The following is a 22,147-nucleotide window of genomic DNA, read 5'->3' on the forward strand; positions in this document are numbered from 1 at the left end:
GATGTAACTACAGATTGTTCTTTTAAAATCAAAACAAAAAGTTGAGACGCAAGTCAGCAATAGGCTAGTTGTTAGGGTTAAATTTACAAGATCTTGCTATTGGCTGGAGCAGGACTCCTTTTAAGTTTTGCTCTCCTGTCCCTTCCTGTTTCTACCCATGTTTCTACCCGGTTTCAAGCAACTATCAGCCTGCAAATATAGTGAGTGGGAATTTTATTTATATATTATTATTTTCTCCCAAACATACTTATATTAATAAACTTATATTAATATTTTACAGTAACCCACAAAGTAGCAAATATGTACATCTTTTGAAATACATGAACACTTGGAATAAAAATCTTATGTTTTATTTAAATCTAAAGCCATGGTGGGAAAGGAAGGAGGACAATCGGATGTGAGATACCCATGTAGCGGAACACAGAGGCAGCTTAAGGTCCAGAATAGTTTACTACTGTAGAAGATAAGGCTTCAGTAAACAGTTCCAGACATTGATATATACATACAGCTTGTAGGCTTTGCAGATACAGATACAGATATATACAAGTACAGAGTATTTCTTGCTCCAGCAATTCAAGACTTCAGCTTACTTCTCAGAATTGGCCCCAACACTTGAAAGGCCCTGGACCCACTGAGCTGATATGCATTAATCACTTATATAGTTGGCACTGTGTCATTTTCATAGCAACTGACTTGGCTGACCATGCACCTGCTGGCTTATCTCCTACACGGAGTGATTTACAATCATGGAGGAAATTAACCCCTTTCTCCGTGTCCATTTACGCCAACACTGACATGTCTACCACACATTTGACACAGGTAGATAAAATTCAAAGGAAGAATCAGGAGCACAGGAGTGTGTTCCCAATTCTCCCTTTTTCCCTTTGCAGGTGCAATTTAAAGTCAGGCCACAATTTCCATGTCAAGGTAACAGAAAAAGGTACCAAATTCAGAAAAACACTGAATCCTACCAGAAGATGGAAAGGGAGAATTGCAAGCGCACTTGGGTGAAATAGGGAGGTGTGGTAGGCCTCATTAGGCATGTGGGCTGGGGGTCCCCAGTGCTGCCCTAAGTTAACATAACTACCCAAAGCAGCACACCCTTGCCCCTGACCCCAGCTAGCGGTGAAGGGCGAGGATCCAAAAGGCTTGTTGTTTAGTGCCAACTCACAAGCACCTTGTCAGCATCACCAGGCTGTGAAAACTGGAACAGATCCCACAAAACATAGCTTGGTGGGGCTTTAGAAACCTCCCTTGGGACTGTATCAGTCATGGCATCTAGCTTGCTACGAAGGTGAGGGCTTTTGTTCTCAAAGTGCCCAATAAGCAACTCACAAAGGGTCCCTGAGGTGTCCTTGGCTCTATCGACCAATACAGGTGTTAGCACCCTAGGGACTACCCTGAAGAGTTCTGCAAGGTCCCCTTTGTTGCTTTTGCCACCACAGTAGGAACAATTATGTGCTCTAGCCAATGTTCAGTCATCTTCACTGTGGGACTTCTCCTACCTGTGCTGTAGCTGTCACCTGGCCAGTTTCATCACATATACCTCCCCATTATACCTGGGAGTGATCCAGTGTCAGAGAGGGTGCTCAGGAGTGATAATTTATCCCACCCTCCTTCTTCCAGTTCCACAGGGAGATGAGGGCCTCAGCATCCACCAGTTCTAGCCACCGGAAATTCTCCAGGGTATTCAGCAATCCATTGGAATCCATAAATCTATGGTCATCCTAATTTGCCCCCTACTACTATGGGAGAAGTTGTTACTGCTAGCCCAGGAAATTTTCTGATCGTGACAATGGATCACAGAAATCTCCTTATTTCCAGACTATCAGCTGGGGCAAAAAACAAATTGAGGCTATGACCTGCACTTTGGTTTGGCCTGGTGGCCACTTGAGACAGCTTCATGGTTGTCACAGAGGCCATGAAAACCTGAGCCAGACCAAACACAGCATCTTCAGTGTGGACATCAAAAGCCCCCAGGACAATAATTCAGAGACCACCTCTACCAGCTGAGTTAACAAGGTGGTCGATAGACCAGTAGCACTTCCAGTCTTTCTCTTTAGCCTGGCACCAGACACAGGCCCTCAGATGATGAGGTCTCCTGATGAGCAGAATAGAAGATCTGAGGACTATGCACAGTGGCTTCTAAAACTTGGGTCCCAACTGTTGAACTACAACTCCCATCATCCCTAGCTAGCAGAACCAGTGGACAGGAATGATGGGAACTGTAGTCCAATAGCAACTGGGGACACATCTTGGAGAAACACTGGACTATGTCAACACACAGTCGACCTTCCAGTCTTTGCATATTCCGCCCTGAGTACATAGGCAAGCAAGGCTGGGTAAGATTCACTCCTCCCAGCTTACCCACCCAGGTATTGGTGGTAAACACTAGGTCAGCTCCTTCATCCACTATCAAGTTGTGGATGAGCAAGATATTATTATGACCCAACTTGGCTTCACTAACAGATCAGTCAAACTGGATGGTGTTTCGGTTGTAGAGCAACCAGGAGCTTGATCTGCAGGGTGAAAAAGAGGGATCCATGTACAAGCTTCTCTTATTATGGAATTCTCTCCCCCCAGGGCCATACCTACCTCAACCCATGATTGCTGGGATAGAAGAGGCCACCCCATTTCTTCCCAACCCCACACTTTCCAGACACATAGCAAAGATACAAATTCATTATCACACAGTCATCTATGAAGTACCAATATGTCTTCTACTAATGATAAGCCAAACCATGGCATAGTTCCGCTAGGAATAGAGGATCAAAGTGCCTATGATTTTTCTTCCTCTGTACCAGCATACACACCATCACATTCAAACCATAGTTCAGCTTAACGGTGGTTTAAAGTGGTGTGTGAATGAGGCCAGTGGCTGATTTCTTTACATCACTCTGAATATTGAAGAAGGATTGCAACTCCTTTCAAATATTCATCCCTTAATTCTAAATGTGTGGAGATGGGGTGAAATAGTCAAACTTAGCATTTGTATGCTTCTTCAGAGCATTCAAAGGGTTGTACAGTTTGAACGTTAGCAAAGGGAGAGGTGAGAGAGAGGTGGGGGAGGAAAGGTTGAGCAGCGGCAACAGCAGAATAAAATGCACTGATGCATGTAACATGGTGCTACTTGAGCCTGGAGTTAGAAATGTGGGAGAGACATTTCAAAACTAATAATATTGGTGATTCATTTCACTCCAGTTAGGCAATAACTAAAGGTTCAAGGAAGGGGTTAGTTTTGAGGAGAGATTTGAAGAAAATGAGAGAGGGCAAAAAGTACAGATTCTTCCCTACTTGCCTTTTGAATTTAATGATGATAAGGGGGAAGCTCAAGTATCTTGAGTCCGATGCTCCTGCTTTAGCCGTTATAAAATGACAGCATTCTATGATAAATGTGAATTTTCTTCCAAATTAAATAGGGCCTCATTTTTAAAAGTTAAAATGTGTTGCTTGAGCTTAACATGTAGTTTGCCCACAAATATTGATGGTGCCAGACTTCAAGAATGATAAAACAAGAAATTTTGGCAGCTTCATTGCTGTATGAACCTTTTGCCCAGTTTTGCTGGATGCTTTGTGTTTTTTTTCCATTATTGGTTCATGTCTGGTTTCAAACTGCCAAAGCAAGCATTTGGGAGACTGCTTTTCACTGGTTTCTGAAAACCATAAAATCACCTCAAATTCTCATGATTGTTAGATCAAAACCACAGAAGATAGATCCAGAATGGCCACATTCAGCGTTTTCAGGCCATGCACATTTGGAAGACATTTCAGTTGGCTACTTCTGCAAAACTGAGATCTGGCTATAGCTTTCTCTCAGCCTTGAGACTTCCCATAACAAACATAAGAAGAGTCCTCCTGGATCAAGGTCAATGGCCCATGTACTCCAGCCTCCTCTTCTCCCAGACGGGAAGCTCACAAGCAGGACCTCTGACTCATAGGAACTGGTATTCAGAAGCAAACTGCCTCCTGCAGCTGTTGTACCTCGTAGCCACTGACGGCCTCATAGAATCATAGAATCATAGAGTTGGAAGAGACCACAAGGGCCATCGAGTCCAACCCCCTGCCAAGCAGGAAACGCCATCAGAGCACTCCTGACATATGGTTGTCAAGCCTCTGCTTAAAGACCTCCAAAGAAGGAGACTCCACCACACTCCTTGGCAGCAAATTCCACTGTCGAACAGCTCTTACTTTCAGGAAGTTCTTCCTAATGTTTAGGCGGAATCTTCTTTCTTGTAGTTTGGATCCATTGCTCCGTGTCTGCTTCTCTGGAGCAGCAGAAAACAACCTTTCTCCCTCCTCTATGTGACATCCTTTTATATATTTGAACATGGCTATCATATCACCCCTTAACCTCCTCTTCTCCAGGCTAAACATGCCCAGCTCCCTTAGCCGTTCCTCATAAGGCATCGTTTCCAGGCCTTTGACCATTTTGGTTGCCCTCCTCTGGACACGTTCCAGTTTGTCAGTGTCCTTCTTGAACTGTGGTGCCCAGAACTGGACACAGTACTCCAGGTGAGGTCATGAGTTTGTCTAATCTTTTAAAGCCATTCTAGTTGATAGCCGTTTCGATCTGTTGTAGAAGCAAATTCCATAGTTTAACTAGGCACTGCGGAAATGAGTATTTTCTTCTGCCTGTCCTGATTGTTCCATCATTCAGCTTTGTTAGATGACTCTGGGTTCTGGTGTTTTGTGTGTGTGTGTGTGTGTGTGTGAGTGAGAGAGAGAGAGAGAGAGAGAGAGAGAGAGAGAGAGAGAAACACTTTCTCCACACCATGTGATAGAGGTGCACATCTTATACAACTCCATCATGTACCCCCTTTTTATCTAAAGTAAAAAGACCCCAAAGTTGTAAGCCCTCGTTATAGAGGAATTGCTCCACCCTCTTAATCATTCTGCTTGTGCTTTTCTAAACCCTTAACCCTTTCCAACTCTACAATGCCCTTTTGGAGGTTCAGTCTGCAGAACTCCTACTGTTCTCACATCATAGATTGGTACAATGGCATGATGAAATTGGCAGTTCTATTTTCAATCCCATTCTTAATGATCCCTGACATAATTTGCCTTTTTTGCATTCTCATACACACACACACACACACACACACACACACATTTTTATTGGTTTTTTAACATATCATTTCCAACAATCATTTAAAATAACTTCTTACCTTATACAATATTTTAGACCTCCGTCAACAACCTCTGAAGATTTTCCGTTCTTTATCACTTGTTCTGCATTTCTTAATTTCTCTATTACTTTTAATTATCATTAACTAATAATGATATGATTAATAATACCATTAATTAATTATCATTAACTAATAATTCTTTTCATAGTCTTTCTTGCAATATGTCAAGTAGTCCTCCTTACAGTACTTCTTGCAGTTCATTACAATTGCTTTTCAAATAGTTCAAATGTTTACTCCAGTCTTCTAAGAATCTCTGGTCCTACAGGTTTCGAATCCTTCCTGTTAATTTATCTAATTCTGCATAGTCCATTAATTTCATCTGCCATTCTTCTTTTGTCGGTAATTCTTCTTTCTTCCAGTTTTGTGCCAATAATATTCTTGCTGCCGTCATTGCATTTAAAAACGACTTACAATCCTGTCTATTAATATCATCCCCTACAATGCCAAGTAAAAATGCTTCTAGTTTTTTAATAAATGTATATTTCAATATCTTTTTCATCTCATTATATAGCTAAGTTAGCACCTTCATGACGCTATCACTGCGGGTTCAGCTCTCACTAGCATGTATGGGGAATTAAAGAGTTTTGGGGCCCAGGTGTGCATAACTTTACACTTGCTTACATTGAATTTAATTTGCCGTTTTACTGCCTCTTCTCTCAGTTTGGACCGATTCTTTTGGCCTGCCTCATAATCCCTTTTTGCTTTAACCACCCTGAACAATTCAGTACCATCAGTGAACTTGGCTACCTCACTGTTCACCCTTCACTCTAGATCCTGGGTTGCCAGTGCTGTGCTTTTCCGATGCGATAGGACTATGCTCAAGGGTTGTGGGAGTTGTGTTGGCTACACCAACATTTATCATTAATGAACAATTTGTGTGTGGAACAACTCAGCCTCTCATCATTGTTGATCTTCTTATTATTTTTGTAAACCGCTTTGGGTGTTAATTTTCTTTACAATCAAGCGCTGTATAAATTTTACAAAATGAAAATAAATATATATACTGTATAGATTTATAAACTTATGCTTTCCCCGCAAATAGCCTTCTCCAAGGGGCTTACAGAATAGAATAGCCAAACGAGTATAGAACCTTATAAAACAATACTGCAAAGCCTCATAAAAACAATTTGAAATACAAAGCACAGTTGCAGTACATTAAGCAACATTAAAAACCCTCAGTAAAGACCAGCAAAGATAAAATGCAGAACAATCACACTTTCAAAACTCCAGAAGAGCATCAGCAATTAAAAGCAGATTGAAATAGATAAATATTTAAAGGCCATGTGAAAGCAACTAAAGAGGTGCCCCAAATCACACCCTGGGGGAGAGGGGAGTTCTACAAAGTAGCTACAAGATTACTACTATTTTCTCATTTTGTATCTAGATCCCAAATTAAAACCTGGATTTCAAATGCTTCAAATGGTATGGAAGTCTTTGGGTTAGGAGCAGCTTGCACCACGGCTGCATACACACCACCCTGGCATCTAAGTGCAGCAGACCAACCACACATTGCAGTTTGCAAGGCTTTCAACAACTCTTGCTTTGTAGAGTCCGGCGAAGGCAGCAAGAGTTTCCCACACTTCATATTTCCCCTTCCCTGCCCCCCCCCCCGCCCCACTCACCCGCTCAGCTTTATTCCCTTTCCCATGCTTTCTTTTCAAGTCAAGGCTTATTGGTACATTTATTGACCCTCAACTGCGGACAGTATCTCTGATTTCTTCCCATATTGTCGGCATTTATTAAAGGCATAAATCCCTCTGCTTTAACAGAAGAGGGACATTTTGTGAATTGTTAAAAGAGGCGCTTCCTAGAGCCCCTTCTCTTTCTTTCTTAATCAGAATTACTTTTACGTATACACTAGCTGTTACCTTTCAGGTCTACTTATATATTCTGCTAGGGGATGAGGGGAATATTATTGCATCTACTCATTTTCGCTGGCTGTCACCCAGCAACCTGTAACATCGCTGCTTAAGTCATGTTTGACTGATACCGATGAATTGTCATAAAAGGCTTTTCATAAACCATAGGTAATCTATGAGTGTGAGATTTACTGCTGGTATGCCAGATCCATAGCTTTTTGTGTGTTTTTTAATAATGTAGCCATTTGACATTTCTAATCATTCTGTAATGTTAAACTGCTGGTACTCCCAATAAATTGCTTTAGGTAGAAACTTTTTTTAATTGCCTGATTTTTGTATACCTGGTTTTTCTTAGAATTTATTCAGGATTATGTTTGCAATCTATTATAGCTGCTCATGGAAGACGTCCCAGGAAATTGTATTGCATATTCACACATCAGAATTAAATATCAAAATAGACTTATTTGCAAGGGTAAGGAAGACCTACTGAATAAACCCTTTTAGTGTTAAAGTTAAACCCTTTTAGTGGCCCACTGATTAAGAACATGTTCAACACCCTCTCATTGAAATTCTTGGAGCTTAAAACAATGCTTAAACTTTGACTAGATCTGCTTTCTCAAGATAATAAAGAGTAGGTTGGTGTCCATATTTCAGCTACGCAGGCAAAAGCAAAAGGCTTTTAAAATTAGCGAATTCTCTACATGCACATCCTGGCTCTATATTTTTATACTTTTGAGCTCTTGTATGTGTACTAAATCTGCTAAATCTGGGATTTTTTGGTGGGGGCGTGGCGGTAACTTATACTCATGTCAGAAGTATGGCAAAGAGGTTCAGTTTTGTATAAGATCCATCTTAAGCCCATGTGCAAATTAATGAACTGAGCCCTATGTGATTCTTTGTGATAAAGCAGTTGGCTGGGAACAGGCCTGCTCAAAGAGCTGCACTTTTAAAGAGGAATTCTAGGGTTTCTATTCCTGCCCCTCTTTCCTAAGAGTCGATACTCATGCCGTTGAAACGCTATTTAATTTCATGGGCTTGCATGGGGTCTTACTGTTCAAGAAAAACAAGCTCCAAACCTTGTTATATACTTCTCTGTATTGCCCTATACTACTTCTTGTTATATCCTAACCTGGATTGTCTGATCAGATACCTGCCAAATGGGTATCTTTATCTCAGGGTCATGGATTCGAGTTCCACGTTTGGCAAAAGGTTTCTGCATTGCAAGGGGTTAGACGTAGATGACCTTTGGGATCCCTTCCAACTCGGCAGCTCAATGAAACACATTGAGTTTGAGCCATATGAATGTCATAACCATTTCAATTCTGTCTAAATACAATGGAATGGAATGGAATATACAAAGGACAAGAGGGCAACACTGATCTGGAACCCCCATGTGGGGGGTTGGCAGGGGAACATGTTGAATGGGGAAAGCGTTAATAACCTCTACTGCTGATCTCTACATTTCTCCTCCAGATTGCCTCTCCTGAAGCTGCTTCACCGTAGAAGTGATTGTTAGAGTTTTTATGTAATATGTTGGATCATAACGTAGTTCAAGTCTAACGCATCTTGCAGATAATGCAAATAATCCAAGGATCTTTTATAAACACGAGTGAGCTGTTAAGAATGGCTTTATGGAAAGCCTTGGGATGATGAACTGCAATCAGTCACCTTCCAGATCGAAATTTCCTCTGCCACACATGGGAGAAACTTAGAAATACCGTCCACAGAAGGTAGCATTCAACTATGTTTCACTCAGAGCAACTTATTGAAATGAATGGACATGCCGTAACTTAGCCATGTTTATTCATTTCAATGGTGTACTCTGAATAAAACTCAGTCTCAAAATTGCTAGCAGCGTATTGGCATTTATGGCTCTTGTACGGTCGGAAGTAAACATGATACCGGATCCTTTGCTAATATCTTCTTGTAGCATTCAGATTCCTATAGCAAAATGTGTGTCAGAACATCATTGTGCTGAGTTTTCGTGTCCCCACCCCCTTGGCTGCCACTTTTGGCAAAAGGGAAACTTGAAGCACATCCTTTCCCATGACTTGTTTTGTAGGGTTAAAGGTAAAGGGACCCCTGACTGTTAGGTCCAGTCGCGGACAACTCTGGGTTTGCGGCACTCATCTCGCTTTACTGGCCGAGGGAGCCGGTGTACAGTTTCCGGGTCATGTGGCCAGCATGACCAAGCCACTTCTGGCGAACCAGAGCAGTGCACAGAAACGCTGTTTATCTTCCCACCGGAGCAGTACCTATTTATCTACTTGCACTGATGTGCTTTCGAACTGCTAGGTTGGCAGGAGCTGGGACCGAGCAACGGGAGCTCACCCAGTCATGGGGATTCGAACCGCCGATCGGCAAGCCCTAGGCTCTGTGGTTTAACCCACAGTGCCACTGTAGGGTTAGTAGGTGTTAATAGGGAAGAAAGGAAGAGGAGATGGGGGAAGAATATCTCATTAAGGACCAAGAAACAACTACTAGATAAAAACACAGTTCCGCCCAATGAGTAAAATCAACACAGTTACTGCTCTTGTTTACTGATTCATTTTACTGCTGCCTATTATTTACTTCACAAACACTATACACTTGCATGTATTCTGCCATTATTATTATTTTATTGTATTGTAATGAAGTTGCACTTTTCATGGAATGAGACCTAATACCCATTCCTCATTATTGCAAAAGTTATAAAAAAAAGTGTTGCAGCTTCCCTTCCCTGTGTTTGCCCAACCACCATTTGACATCCTACAAGCACTGGGAAATTTCAATGACACAGCTTGGAATGGGTTCAGTGACCTCAATTATGCCCTCCCCACCCACTCCAAACTCCTTTCAATTTGCAAAAAGCTTTAAGTGGACAAAACCCAGATGCCTTTTGCTTGTAGTTCAGTAAGAACAGATTGGGCATGTAGATTCCTGTCAAAGTGATGTATGTAGTTCATTTTCCATTAACTCTTTCTGTGAATGAAAGGATTTGAAAATTTCAATTTCAAGTCCAGTGCTGTGCTTTGCTTTTCTGTGGCTCCATCCCCCCCCAATAGTGTATCAAGAGCAATCTTCCCCACCCCCCAATGAATATTGAAAAGCCTCTCTGGATAATGGCTGATGAGCCATTAAAATATAAGCTTTGCAGAAATTGCAGGGTCTTTGCTCCACATAATATGTTTTGGGTGGGGTATGACTGCTTGAGTCTGTTTTGAAATGTAATATGTTGTTAGCTGAAGCAGTAGCCTTTCAAAATCTGCATTTAAAAATCTTCCTTACTCTCTTCTTTATTCCTCATTCTAAATATGTCTATTGGAAGTAAAGCCCATTAATTTCAGTGGGCCTTTCCAGTAAGAAAACAGTTCTTATAGTTCTTACCCATCAAATTCCTTGGGACTTATTTTCAAGTCAACGTGCATACAGTTTGCAGTTGAAGTTTAAGACAGTCATAAAGCCCTTGTGATAAACATAAGAGGCATATTGATGCTGCATGCTTAAGGACAGATTGCTTACATGGCTTTGTAACATTATGCAGGATACTTAGAGGACTACAATGTGTTGTGTTATTCTCTCCCTCTTTCCCTCCTTCCTCCTTCCCTCCCTACTTTTTCTCTCTCTTTCTCTGTCTTTCTTTCATTTCTCAGAAACATGTGCTGTCAATAATGGAGGCTGTGACCGCACTTGCAAGGATACAGCAACAGGAGTACGCTGCAGCTGTCCGGTTGGATTCAACCTACAACCTGATGGGAAAACATGCAAAGGTCAGCTTCTGTTTGCTTTTCAATGCATCATTTCCCTTTAGCAGTTTCAGTACCAGAGGTTAAATGTACAGATATATAATTGACACACAGACCTGAAGGATCTTAACCATAGGTAGGCAAACTAAGGCCCGGGGGCCGGATGCGGCCCAATCGCTTTCTCAATCCGGCCCGCTGACGGTCCAGGAATCAGCGTGTTTTTACATGAGTAGAATGTGCCCTTTTATTTAAAATGCATCTCTGGGTTATTTGTGGAGCCTGCCTGGTGTTTTTGCATGAGTAGAATGTGTCCTTTTATTTAAAATGCATCTCTGGGTTATTTGTGGGGCATAGGAATTCGTTCATCCTCCCCCCCCAAAAAAAAATATAGTCCAGCCCCTCACAAGGTCTGAGGGACAGTGGACCGGGCCCCTGCTGAAAAAGTTTGCTGACCCCTGATCTTAACACTGCAATAAGCAATCACAACTTGATTGTATAGTTTCCCCTGCTATCTCTGGTTTTTTTTTTGTTACAAACTGTTTTTTTGTGTTGTGTCCCTGATGTTCTTCTAAATTATCTATTATGTCCTTTGGATAATTACATTGGTGGGTGAAGAATTACATTAGAAATCTCCCTATATTTTAATTTTCACTTAACGTTTCTGAAACCTAGTGAGGTATTTTTTTTCTGATGAAGGGGAAATGATTTGAAGGTATAGATTCCAACTTGGAAAACTACATATTTTTGCGAGTTATGTAAAGTCTGAAAAATAAAGACATTCAGAAGGTATTAATGGCCAATTTGAAACAATAAAAAGTTGAGGCCAAAGCTAAGATTCTTAGAGAGCTTAGAGAGTAACAATATGCGTGTGTGTTTGAGTGTACACAGACAGATATTCATAAATTTATATATTTGCTACTGTGATGGACAGCGGCTCACCGGGGTGTTCAATGGAAGTCTTTCCCAAACTTGCTAACTAGAGATTCTTCTAGCTGGAGATATCAGCGAGCAGGCTTGGCACCTCCTGCTTGCAGAAAATGTGCTCTTCCACTGGCCTCTGTAGGCCCTCTGTTTCCCACATCTTGAAAAATGTGGGGTGGTCATCACAGTAAAATCGATAAGTGAATGGCACACATCTTGAAAGGTTGCTTATAGCCCTGTCTGAAGTCCTACTGTATATTTATCAACATATAAGAGCTTAGGGTGGAATTTACTAACATCACAAAGGAGTCACATATAATGAATGATGGACTTCTATGATCATTTATAAATTGATGTACAGGTGATTGGCTCCTGTGCTTCATTGAAATTGTGTTTTTTAAAAATAATAATAATATTGTTTTTGCATTTTCCATTTTTCTGTTTACACATCATAGTTTACCATCCTACATAATTTCTGTGCAGATTTCCTAACCTGACCTTCCATGGCATTCTTGATGAACCTAGCATTGCCGTTTATCAGTTTATTAGTCCACCCTACTTTCCCATTCGAATCCCTCATTGTATTTAACTGTTGTTCACAACATTATCCCTACTTGTAGATTGATTTTAGTATATATATTTTTAATATTCCGCAAAACTGTCCCTCTCATCCTTTGTCTTTTTTCATTTGTATTCCTTATTTTGACATATGTGCAAGTTCTGCGAGTTCTGTCAATTTGTACAGCCATTGTTCTTTGGTGGGGGTTTCTCTTTATTTCCAACTTCTAGTATACACTATTCTGGCTGCTAAAGAAATAAGTTGCATAAAGAAATAAGCTGTGTGTCTTCTTAGGGATCTCATCACCAATTATTGCTAATAGAAAGGCTTCAGGGGTTTTTTTTGGAAATGTGATTTGAAGAATCATAGACCATCTCCCAGTATTTTGGGCCATGTTTCCACTGCCACCACATATGTATGAAAGATCCCTCAGCCTCTGAACATTGCCAACACAATTTGGACCCTCTTTTGTACATTTTAACAAGTTTACTGGGAATTAAGTACTACCTGTAAAACATTTTTTGTATTTTTTTTCCTTTATCAAATAGCAAGCTGAAAAGTTCATAGTTTTCCCCCCAAAGTTTTCCCCAAACCAAAATGTCAGTGTTCTGTCCAAGAGCTTTAGCCCAGTGTGTCATTATGGACTTGACCATTTTGTCTTTGGTCTCCCGTTCTAGTAAAAATTTATAAAGTTTGGATATTAATTTTTTGTTGTTTCCCAATATTGTTTTCCCATATTCTGATCCTCCTTCCAAAAATATTTTTTCTTTATCTTTTCTGAAAACCTCCTTTAATTGAAAATATTGAAACCAATCTGAGACATACCGGTAGTTTTGTACATCTTCTCTCTTTTTTTTAGTCCTCTAGTACCCTCTCTAAGCCCAAGGAGGTCCTTGTATGTACCCCAGTTCTTATTCGTGTTTACATTCTTAGCTGCCACTGCCTCAATGGGGGATATCCACCAGCGGCCCCTTCCTTTCTAGGAGATCTTTATATCTTGTCCAAACGCGGTATAGGTTCTTTCTTATCATGTGGTTGTGGAATCCCTTGTGCACTTTAGTTTTGTCATAATATAGGTAAGTGTGCCATCCATACACCAAATCAAATCCTTCTAAGTCCAGAGTATTTACGTTTTCCAACACAAGCAAGCCGCCTCATAGTACATTTTCAGGTCTTTGTGGTATTATAATTTGTTGAAAGCAACCTAGAGTAGCTGGGGCAACCCCTCACAAAACCCTACTTCTAAAGGTTGGAGGACTCTGGATCAGAATGGATGTTCAGTAGGGCATAAACTGAGGCAAGGGATTTAAACCCTAATCAGTGTCCCAGACTTGGCATTTTGTATGATATACAGTAGCTAGTATAGCATCCTTTAGCTATGGTGTTTTTCTACAGTCTTCTATTCAAAACACGGGCTTTCTGTCTTGTACAAAACTTAGCTTTGATTTTATTGCTGATCTTTGGATGGAAGATCTTTCCTATAATTGATCTGATTCTTTAAGGAACAACTGTAGTAGGAAAGGACATCAAAGATCCCGGTATTATTGGTTGTCTTTTAGGACTGGCATATTGCATAGGGACTTGATTCTGTACTATGCTAAATAGAAGACAATGCTGTAATGATTGGTATACTATTTATAATCAAAATTTTGGCTTAGTTGAAGAGACAAGGGGCTGACTCATGCCACTGTGTACATCATAATGTCTTAACTTGTCTGTGATTTACCGCAGCTGAATGGGTGAACTTCCTTTGTTGGAAAACATGGTGTTTGAGATGAAGTTTGGCATGCATGAAAGCAATATAAAACAACTAGAAGTTGTTTTATTCCCTAAGCAAGCCAAGGAATTAAAGTAATTGTGCACACTGAGACAGGGAAGCTCACCTTCATATATCCATTGTTGGGGTCTAGGCAGGCCATGATTGACCTGAACGAAGAACTTGGGCTTGTGATGCATAGCTCTGTGTTGATCCAGTGTGTGGCAACTATAAAAAGGGGTTGCTGGATTCCATGTTATATTAGGAAAGGGACTGAAGGTAAAACCGTCAATATCGCAATGCCTCTGTACAAATCTGTGTGCGACCGTACTCCTGTGTCTCATAAGAGATACTGCAGCACTGGTAAAGGTGCAGAAAAGGACGACCAAAAGGATCAAGGGAAGGGAGCAACTCCCTTGTGAAGAAAGGGAGGGGGAACATAACAGGTATATAAGGTTATGTATGGTCTGGAGAAAGCGGTTAAAGGGATGTTTACCCCATCTTTCATAACATCAGACCTTGGGTCGTTCAATGAAGTCAAGACAGACAAAAGCAAGGACTCGTTCACATACAGTTTGGAATTCACTGCCAGAAGTTACGGCGATCAGGATTAGAAAAAAAAATCATGGAAAATATGTCTGTCCGCAGTCTTGCTTCCTGGAGGCATCAGGAGAGGATGGTGGGCGAGGTGCACCTTCTGATGTTCTCAAGTCCTCATCCATCATTTGCAGGAACCCAAGCTGTGGAACAGAATGAATTGCATTGGTTGACATCCATGCGTTTTCATAGGCGGTTAAACAATACAGTTGATCCTGTTTATTGAAAAGGGTTGTCACTGCTAGCTCCCAGGATTTTTGAAATAAATTGTACCTTGGATTTTCTTGGAAATGGATATTTATTGTGGTACATTTTTCTTATACAGTGGTGCCCCGCAAGACGAACGCCTCGCAAGACGGAAAACCCGCTAGACGAAAGGGTTTTCCGTTTTGGAGGCGCTTCGCAAAACAAATTTCCCTATGGGCTTCCTTCGCAAGACGAAAGCCCATAGGGAAATCTCCGGGACAGCGGGGAAGCGCAGCGCGTCTTCCCCACTGTCCTCGGACCTCCTCCGAAGGCTGGCGGTGGGGCGGAGAGACCTCCTCCCGCCGCCAGGCTTCGGAAGGCTCCTCCGAAGGCTGGCGGTGGGGCGGAGAGCCCTTCTCCCCGCGCCAGCCTTCGGATGGCTGTCCTGAAGACTTGCGGTGGGAGAAGGGTTTTCCTTCCCACCGCCAACATTCAGAATGCTGTTCTGAATGTTGGCGGTGGGGAGGAAAAACCCTCCTCCCACCGCAAGCCCCGGGAACAGAGGAGAAGCGCAGCGCGCCTTCCCCTCTGTTCCCGTACCTGTCCTGAAGGCTTGCGGTGGGGAGAAAAGCCCTTCTCCGTACCACCAGCCTGGCAAGTGGTCTCCATAGGAACGCATTAATTGATTTTTAGTACATTCCTATGGGAAACCGTGCTTCGCAAGACAAAAAACTCACAAGAAGAAAAAACTTGCGGAACGAATTAATTTCGTCTTGCGAGGCACCACTGTATATGCTGAATTTATTTAGGACAGAATTCAGTTATGACCACCGAGGGGCTCTAGTTTATGGCAGAAGCCGCCCTGTGGAATGTAAGAAGCAACCAAAATGTGGCAGAGCAAGGGAGGAGCACATTTATGCCTAATCCTATTCTTGCCCACCAAAAAAAAGGATTGAGCAATGCCCCTCCCCCAAACTGCCACAAAATAGTGTAGGATATATTGTGGATCAGCACACAAGTTATATAAATCCCACCCACCTGCAGGGAGACCAGAATTCCGATAGTAGGTGCCTCAGGTTGTGTACAGCCAGAGTACACACAGGAGAAGTCTGGGGATGGGAAGCAGAAAGAGGGAGCACAAACGGGCTTTCCTCAGAATGCTCAGAGGAAATCGAACATGTGACTAACTCTTCTCTGCCTAGAACCCTAACAGGTGCCTGCCCTTCAAATGCCAGACGCAAGCACCTAACCACAGCCCCTGTCCAAAGAAAGGGACAGAGTGCCGCATACAGGTAAGCAATGGGAGGGAGCAGCCATGCTGTGGTGTACAATTGCAGCAACCCTGTCCCATGTTCTGCCCTTTCTCTTGCCCAAACTGAGCTGCTGTGAGACTCTTCTCCCCAAAGAGCTGGGAGCAGGGTCTGTTAGGCAGGGCGAGCCCTCAGCGTCAACCGCTCATGAGCAGTTTTGCCTTGCAGAACCACAGCCCCGACCCGCGGAGGAGAGCGAGCTGCCACAGCATACAGTGTTCAGCTGCAATCACCAAAGGAGAATCGTGGCCTTAGTCCCTGCCTTTCTCAGGGACTCAGCTCCCTCCTCACGAGAGCTGGAGCCACGAGGGACTCTGCACCTGTTCCTCTGTTCCGGGTTGAGCCGCTGTCCCAGGCATGGGAGCCCTGCTGGTGGTTAGTGACGCCGTATGTGTGCCTTTCCCTTTCAGGATCTCCTGCATCCTGGATGCTGTTCAATATAGACTTTGTGTCTGCCACTTGTCTTGTTTCTTTGTCGCTTGGGGTTGGTAGGGAGGGATCTTTCTCTCTTCCTTTCTCTCTGACTTCAAAATGGGACTCGGAGGGGAGAAGCTTGATGCTGTCAAGGCCAGTGTCCCCTCCACACTCTCCTCATGCCCACTGCCTGGTCTGTGAAGGACTGGACCTGTTAGAGGAGTGGGTACTGTTCGCGTGGTGTCTGCATGTGGGGTCCTTCCTCACCATGCCCTGGAATTGAAACATGGACCCCCTGTTCCACCAGGCTATGACTTTTCTTGCGGCGCACACTCTCAGGGTGTTGATGACTTAGTTTGTGGGGAGACAAATGCCCCGTGGTGTGTCTGCTATGGCTGTGTTCGTAGGACACACCTGTTCTTTCTGCAATATGGCTTTGAGTCCAAGGAGCTCCTTCTCTTTTGCCTCTGACAAGATGGTTGCTGGCCAGGCATGTGAAAAGTAAGTGTGGCCTGCACAGAGTGCACACCTGTCCCGAGGGAGCTGCCTGGGTGCTGTGGCATCTCTCATTCCTTCCCTTTGTGTGTTGTGATCGCAAGCAGTGTGTGGTATACAAGGAATTATCCATGTGTATGCTGGGGTGCCTACAAACGCTTGGGTGGTGTTGTCTTGCTGCCTGTGTCACACAATGGATGGTGCTATGGCATCGTTATATCTGGTAGTTTGCATGTTGTATTTGGGGTGGAGTGGAAGGACATAATGGGATGTCTGTCTCACTGTCAGCATGAGTGAATTGGCCGGATCCACCTGACGTGGGGCACCATTGCCATTTGTCCACTTCCTCTCCACTTTATCTCCAGAACATGAGCACACTGTGATTGGTGGTGGGTCCTGCCAGGGTTGTCATGGGCATGGGAATGAGGTGGGGTTGTTGCTGACAAATCCTCTGGGTCCTTGAGCTCACTGGAAGCAGACACCAATCCAACTCATAGAGAGAGCATACAGAACTGTCAATAGCTACAAAAGAAGTTGTCCATGCAAGAAGCTGAGAGTCAACAAGAGCCTTGTGTAGTCTGGCGAGGACTGTTGTGTGCCATGCTCCGCCCCTTTCCTGATTTTGTTGACTGTGACACTTGTTTGAGGCCGGGGGGTGGGACAGAGGTACTGCGGCGGCGTCATCCTTTGAGTCCAAGAATGGCAGAAGAGCTGTGACCTCTGGCCAATAAGGTTATGAGGAAGTAGGCTGAACCTCGTCTTACCTGAGTTCTCAGGTGTGCACAGCAAGGTCCCAACTTCATGGGTCATGGTGATTGCACCATTCTGTGCTTTGCAGAGCTCTATTTTCCCCTGTCTGTTCTGGGCTGGATACATGTAAGGCATGGCAGGTGTTGCGTTAGCATGGCGACATTGGATTACTCTCCGTAGTGTATTGGAGCACATGATTGCCCTATTTACTTATTTGCTTGTTTAATTAAAGTAGCTTTATATCCACCTAGGGTGGTTATATTTATACCTTGCTTTTCAGCCAAAGTGGCTTCAAATCAAAGGTACAGTGCTAGATGCCAGGGACACATGGGTGTATGTATGACATTTTCTTGTTCAGAATGATGAAGGGGCTGTGTTATAAAACTATATTTTTGAGGTCATCAGAGAAAAGAATTATCGCCAAGTAAAAGGTATAGCTCAGCTTCTCTCTGTGTGTATATGCAGAGATGGTGATATTTATGTGATATGACATCAATTTCTTTTGGATTCATCAGCTTCAGAGTACACAACTCCTGGTTGTATGTGGAGGGGAGTTTGTATAAAGTGTGCAGGGTAGAGTCTGTTCCAGACTGTGCAAGCATAATAATTTTCCACAAATGGCTTTGGATAATGAGCATCTCCATCTGTCTTCCTCATCTAGACCATGGTACTAAAACTATGTCACTACCATCCCCAGTATTTTCCATCTCAGGACAAATGCATCCTATCCTACAATATCATCAATGTGGTACATTCAATTGATTCATAATTATTCTCCCAGTTAGTGATGTTCCTGAGTAAGTGTTAGTCCTAATGTAGCCAAAATGGCTCCACACATATAAAAGAGCAAAGTATCAACAGAATTGAGGGGATCCCACGGTTTGCAGAAGGACAAAATACATTTGGGGGGAAACATAAGAAGGTAACTTTCCCTTGCCTTCCGCTGAAAGCCAAGACAATGAAGACTGGACATGCTCAGTGGTAGCAGAATTCTTACCTCCTGGGGAGGGGGAAAGGAATGTAACTTCCTGGAGGATGGCCTGGCTGATTGGCACTCCACACCACAACATCTTGTTGCAGATTGAGATGTTTAAGTAATGTTCAACACAGTGAGATGTACTTCTGAATAAATATGCATAGGAAGAGGTTGAACTTTATGTTTTGTCTTGCGGTGGCAGGGTGAAATAAGGCAAGCTTTGGAGTTTGGGGCCTACTGCTGTTCTTTAGTAAGCAAGGGGCTTTCAAGGGGAAATAAAGAAGGAGGCTAAACTGCATTTTGAAGTAATGCGTAACTATATATTTATTTTGGTCAGTGACCAGTAGAGAAATTGAAGCAATGCACATCAACATCTAAACAGGAGACCCTGTATGACCAAAAGGTCCAGAACCTAAAATTAACTGCCAAAACATAGAGCAAGTAACATTTCTGATGGGGATTCTCTTGAGCACTTTGGACAAAACAACAAATATTGGAGAAATATTGGAAGGGCAGATTGTGAACAACCGTCTTTTCAGAAACCTTACAGGACACCAGAACAAGAACACCCAACTTTGGCTGCAAGGATCGTGCACCCCAAAAAGGTAAGCAAGGAAGAACTCCATGCCTCCAAAGCATGACTGTTATACATTTCTCTCATATACATAAGACCCTGGCAGCATGTGGCTGAACAACCCTTTCCTCTCTCAACAGCTACAGCTGTGTTTCAAACACCAGGAACAGAGGTTAAGCATACACTGCAGAAGAGACATTGCATGCAAGCGAGCTTTCACTACAAACCAGTGAAAGCAAGTGAAGCCCTGCTGTCTTTCGCCACAAGCACCAGAGACCCCACTGCTGCTGACTAATCCCTTTTACCATAGGAATGGAATTTTCTGAAAATCTCAGAGTTAAACTTCCCTTCACTGGGTTGTTTTTTTTTTTTTTTCTAATTCCAGTCTTGCTCTTGGATCTCAACAAAAAATGAATTGTTTTTACTGGTTTTGCTAAAAACATAAACAATTATTATACACATTATTGTATATATTCATACACATCTACACATTGGGGTTCCCAATGTACCGGCACATAAGAGATACAACAATGAACATAACTGCAAATTCCTGAAAACAGAGAGGGGAAGGAAAGAAGCTCCGTCAGTCAATGCAGTCATCTCAGTTCCTTGTTAACCTGTGGCAGCCCCCACCTCTTCTGACACTTGTACTTCCAGCTTAGTGGGCACTGATCCACAAATTCTTGGCTTCTGTGCAATTTCCTTGCCAGGTGCTGGCTTCATTCTTAATCTGCCCTGACTGAAATATATAGAGTCTAATCAGTTGAGCATTTAATCACATTAGACACAACATGTATAACTGACAGAGCAGGAGATTTATTGGATATAAGCTGATTTAAGAGTGGAAATTCATAAGGAGCTCTGAACACGGTGAGATTGCAGTGCCAGCAGCAGCCTCAGGAAATTCAGAGCTAGGTTTCCTCGGGCATTAATTTGGGCAAAGGAGGGAGGTGGAATTGGTATCAATTATCCTTATTGTCCTAAATAAGATTATTACGTCGTTTGAATAACTGTGATGTTTATTAACTTGGTTCTCTTAATTCCTGGCTGCTTGGAATGTCCTGCGGTCATGTTCTGAAAGTATGTTTTTTTCTCTCTCTTTTATGGGCTAAATCTAGACTCATTTTCTCAGGACCAGCCTTGGACTGCCAGGTGGAGAGGCAGGGGGTGCTTCTTTCTCTGACATCTTGGCATATGTCCTGGGCAGAAAGAGAAATTAGAACTTTGCATCTTGAAGTTGCCAAAGAATATTTGAGTTATGAAGCTTCCCTCATCGGAGCAATATGTAGTTGAGTTTTACAGGGATAAGTGCTTGTGTAATATTTTCCTTTTAGCCCATCATACGCACGTTTTGTCTAATAGAAAAGAAATAAGTTGATCTCACCTATACTTGTTTAGATGTCTCAGCTACCCTTTGTGCAGCCACGGACCTCAAAAGCTACCGCATTTTGTTCTACCCGACTAAGAGCCCTTCTTAACTTTCTCATATGCTGTTTAACCATGGGGCTGTTGCCCTCGAGTTGCTTGACTGAATGCTCTTCTAAGCAAACATTTCTTGTTCTTTCTGTCTCATTGTCATGGTAACCTAGCTGTGTAATACACTGCCTACTTCCTTGAAACAAATCACACACAGTGGAAATACTGTACCATTTGTGTTTTCAAATACCTGAGAGTGCATTTACCGTTTGTGTGTGCCTGAATGAGACACCGAATATCTGTTATTTCCCAAGGAATCCCACTGAAACATACCGGTAGCTATGTATATAAATCTAAGGGCTGTATCCACCTAAACCATACTCCAATGAGTCCCAGTGATATCAAGGGACTTCCTAAGTTAGTCGTGAAGTCCATTGATTTCAGTCGGTCTACTCTGAGTGGCTTGGTTGGGTACAACCCGTCTTCTCTCTCCAATGCTGGCCATGTATCTGGGACCATGACTGCGGTGGACCAGTGCCTGTTGATTTGTATAGGGCTGCTTCCCATGAGTTGGCGTCCTGAGCACTCATGTTTGGCAGGCTGCCCCAATGCTGGCAAGCTGCCCAGTGTGGGGTGCAGCCGTGAGGTAAGCAAGCGAATGTGGCTGCCTCATGCCACTCTTAATCGTTCCTCCTGAATAGCCAAATGGGGTTCACGTCCTTGCTTCTTCATCTTGCACTTAGTCACTTGTGTTCTTTTAATTGTTAGTTTGATGGTTTTATATTTTTTAATCTGCTTTGGGTGACTCCTTTTAGAGTGGATAAATAAGTAAATAAAGTCTGGTGGCAATTGAAGCCATGGAGGGGACTCTGCCAGCTGACTGGGCCACAAAGACTGAAAACTAATAATAAACAAAACTAAGCAGTAAGAGAAATGAAAGCTTGTTTAACATATATTCCTCGGGTTGCTGGTACGATACAACTACACACTTCAGTTGTGCTATCTCAAAGGAAGTGCACTTGTGCATTGCCACCAGTTGTGCCCTGAAAGCTGTGGTGCATGGAAGAGGAAAGCAGCAGCTGATCTCAAAGGAAGAGAAGATTCATGGCCAAGGAGAGGGTCCCTCAAGTAATTCGGCCTCAAGCTGCTTAGTGCTTTGATGTACCTTGAATTGCAGACAGATACAGACTGACAGCCGGTGCAGCTGATACAATAAAGAATCATAGAATCATAGAGTTGGAAGAGACCACAAGGGCCATCGAGTCCAACCCCCTGCCAAGCAGGAAACACCATCAGAGCACTCCTGGCATATCGTTGTCAAGCCTCTGCTTAAAGACCTCCAAAGAAGGAGACTCCACCACACTCCTTGGCAGCAAATTCCACTGTCGAACAGCTCTTACTGTCAGGAAGTTCTTCCTAATGT

At 42.9% G+C, this 22,147-nt stretch overlaps 1 protein-coding gene across 6 annotated transcripts in view; it reads left to right on the plus strand.

The window, feature by feature from the left end:
• The window catches only part of SCUBE1 (signal peptide, CUB domain and EGF like domain containing 1), a 178,979-nt gene that overhangs the window by 102,355 nt on the left and 54,477 nt on the right, over positions 1-22,147 (plus strand). For all 6 annotated transcript variants that reach the window (XM_083738725.1, XM_083738726.1, XM_083738727.1 and 3 more), the window contains one exon: positions 10,678-10,794. In XM_083738725.1, coding sequence (XP_083594851.1) covers positions 10,678-10,794 — 117 coding nt within the window. The remainder of the gene's footprint in view (positions 1-10,677; positions 10,795-22,147) is intronic.

This window comes from Podarcis gaigeae, assembly GCF_964106915.1.
Source record: "Podarcis gaigeae genome assembly, chromosome: 5".
Lineage (NCBI taxonomy): Eukaryota > Metazoa > Chordata > Lepidosauria > Squamata > Lacertidae > Podarcis > Podarcis gaigeae.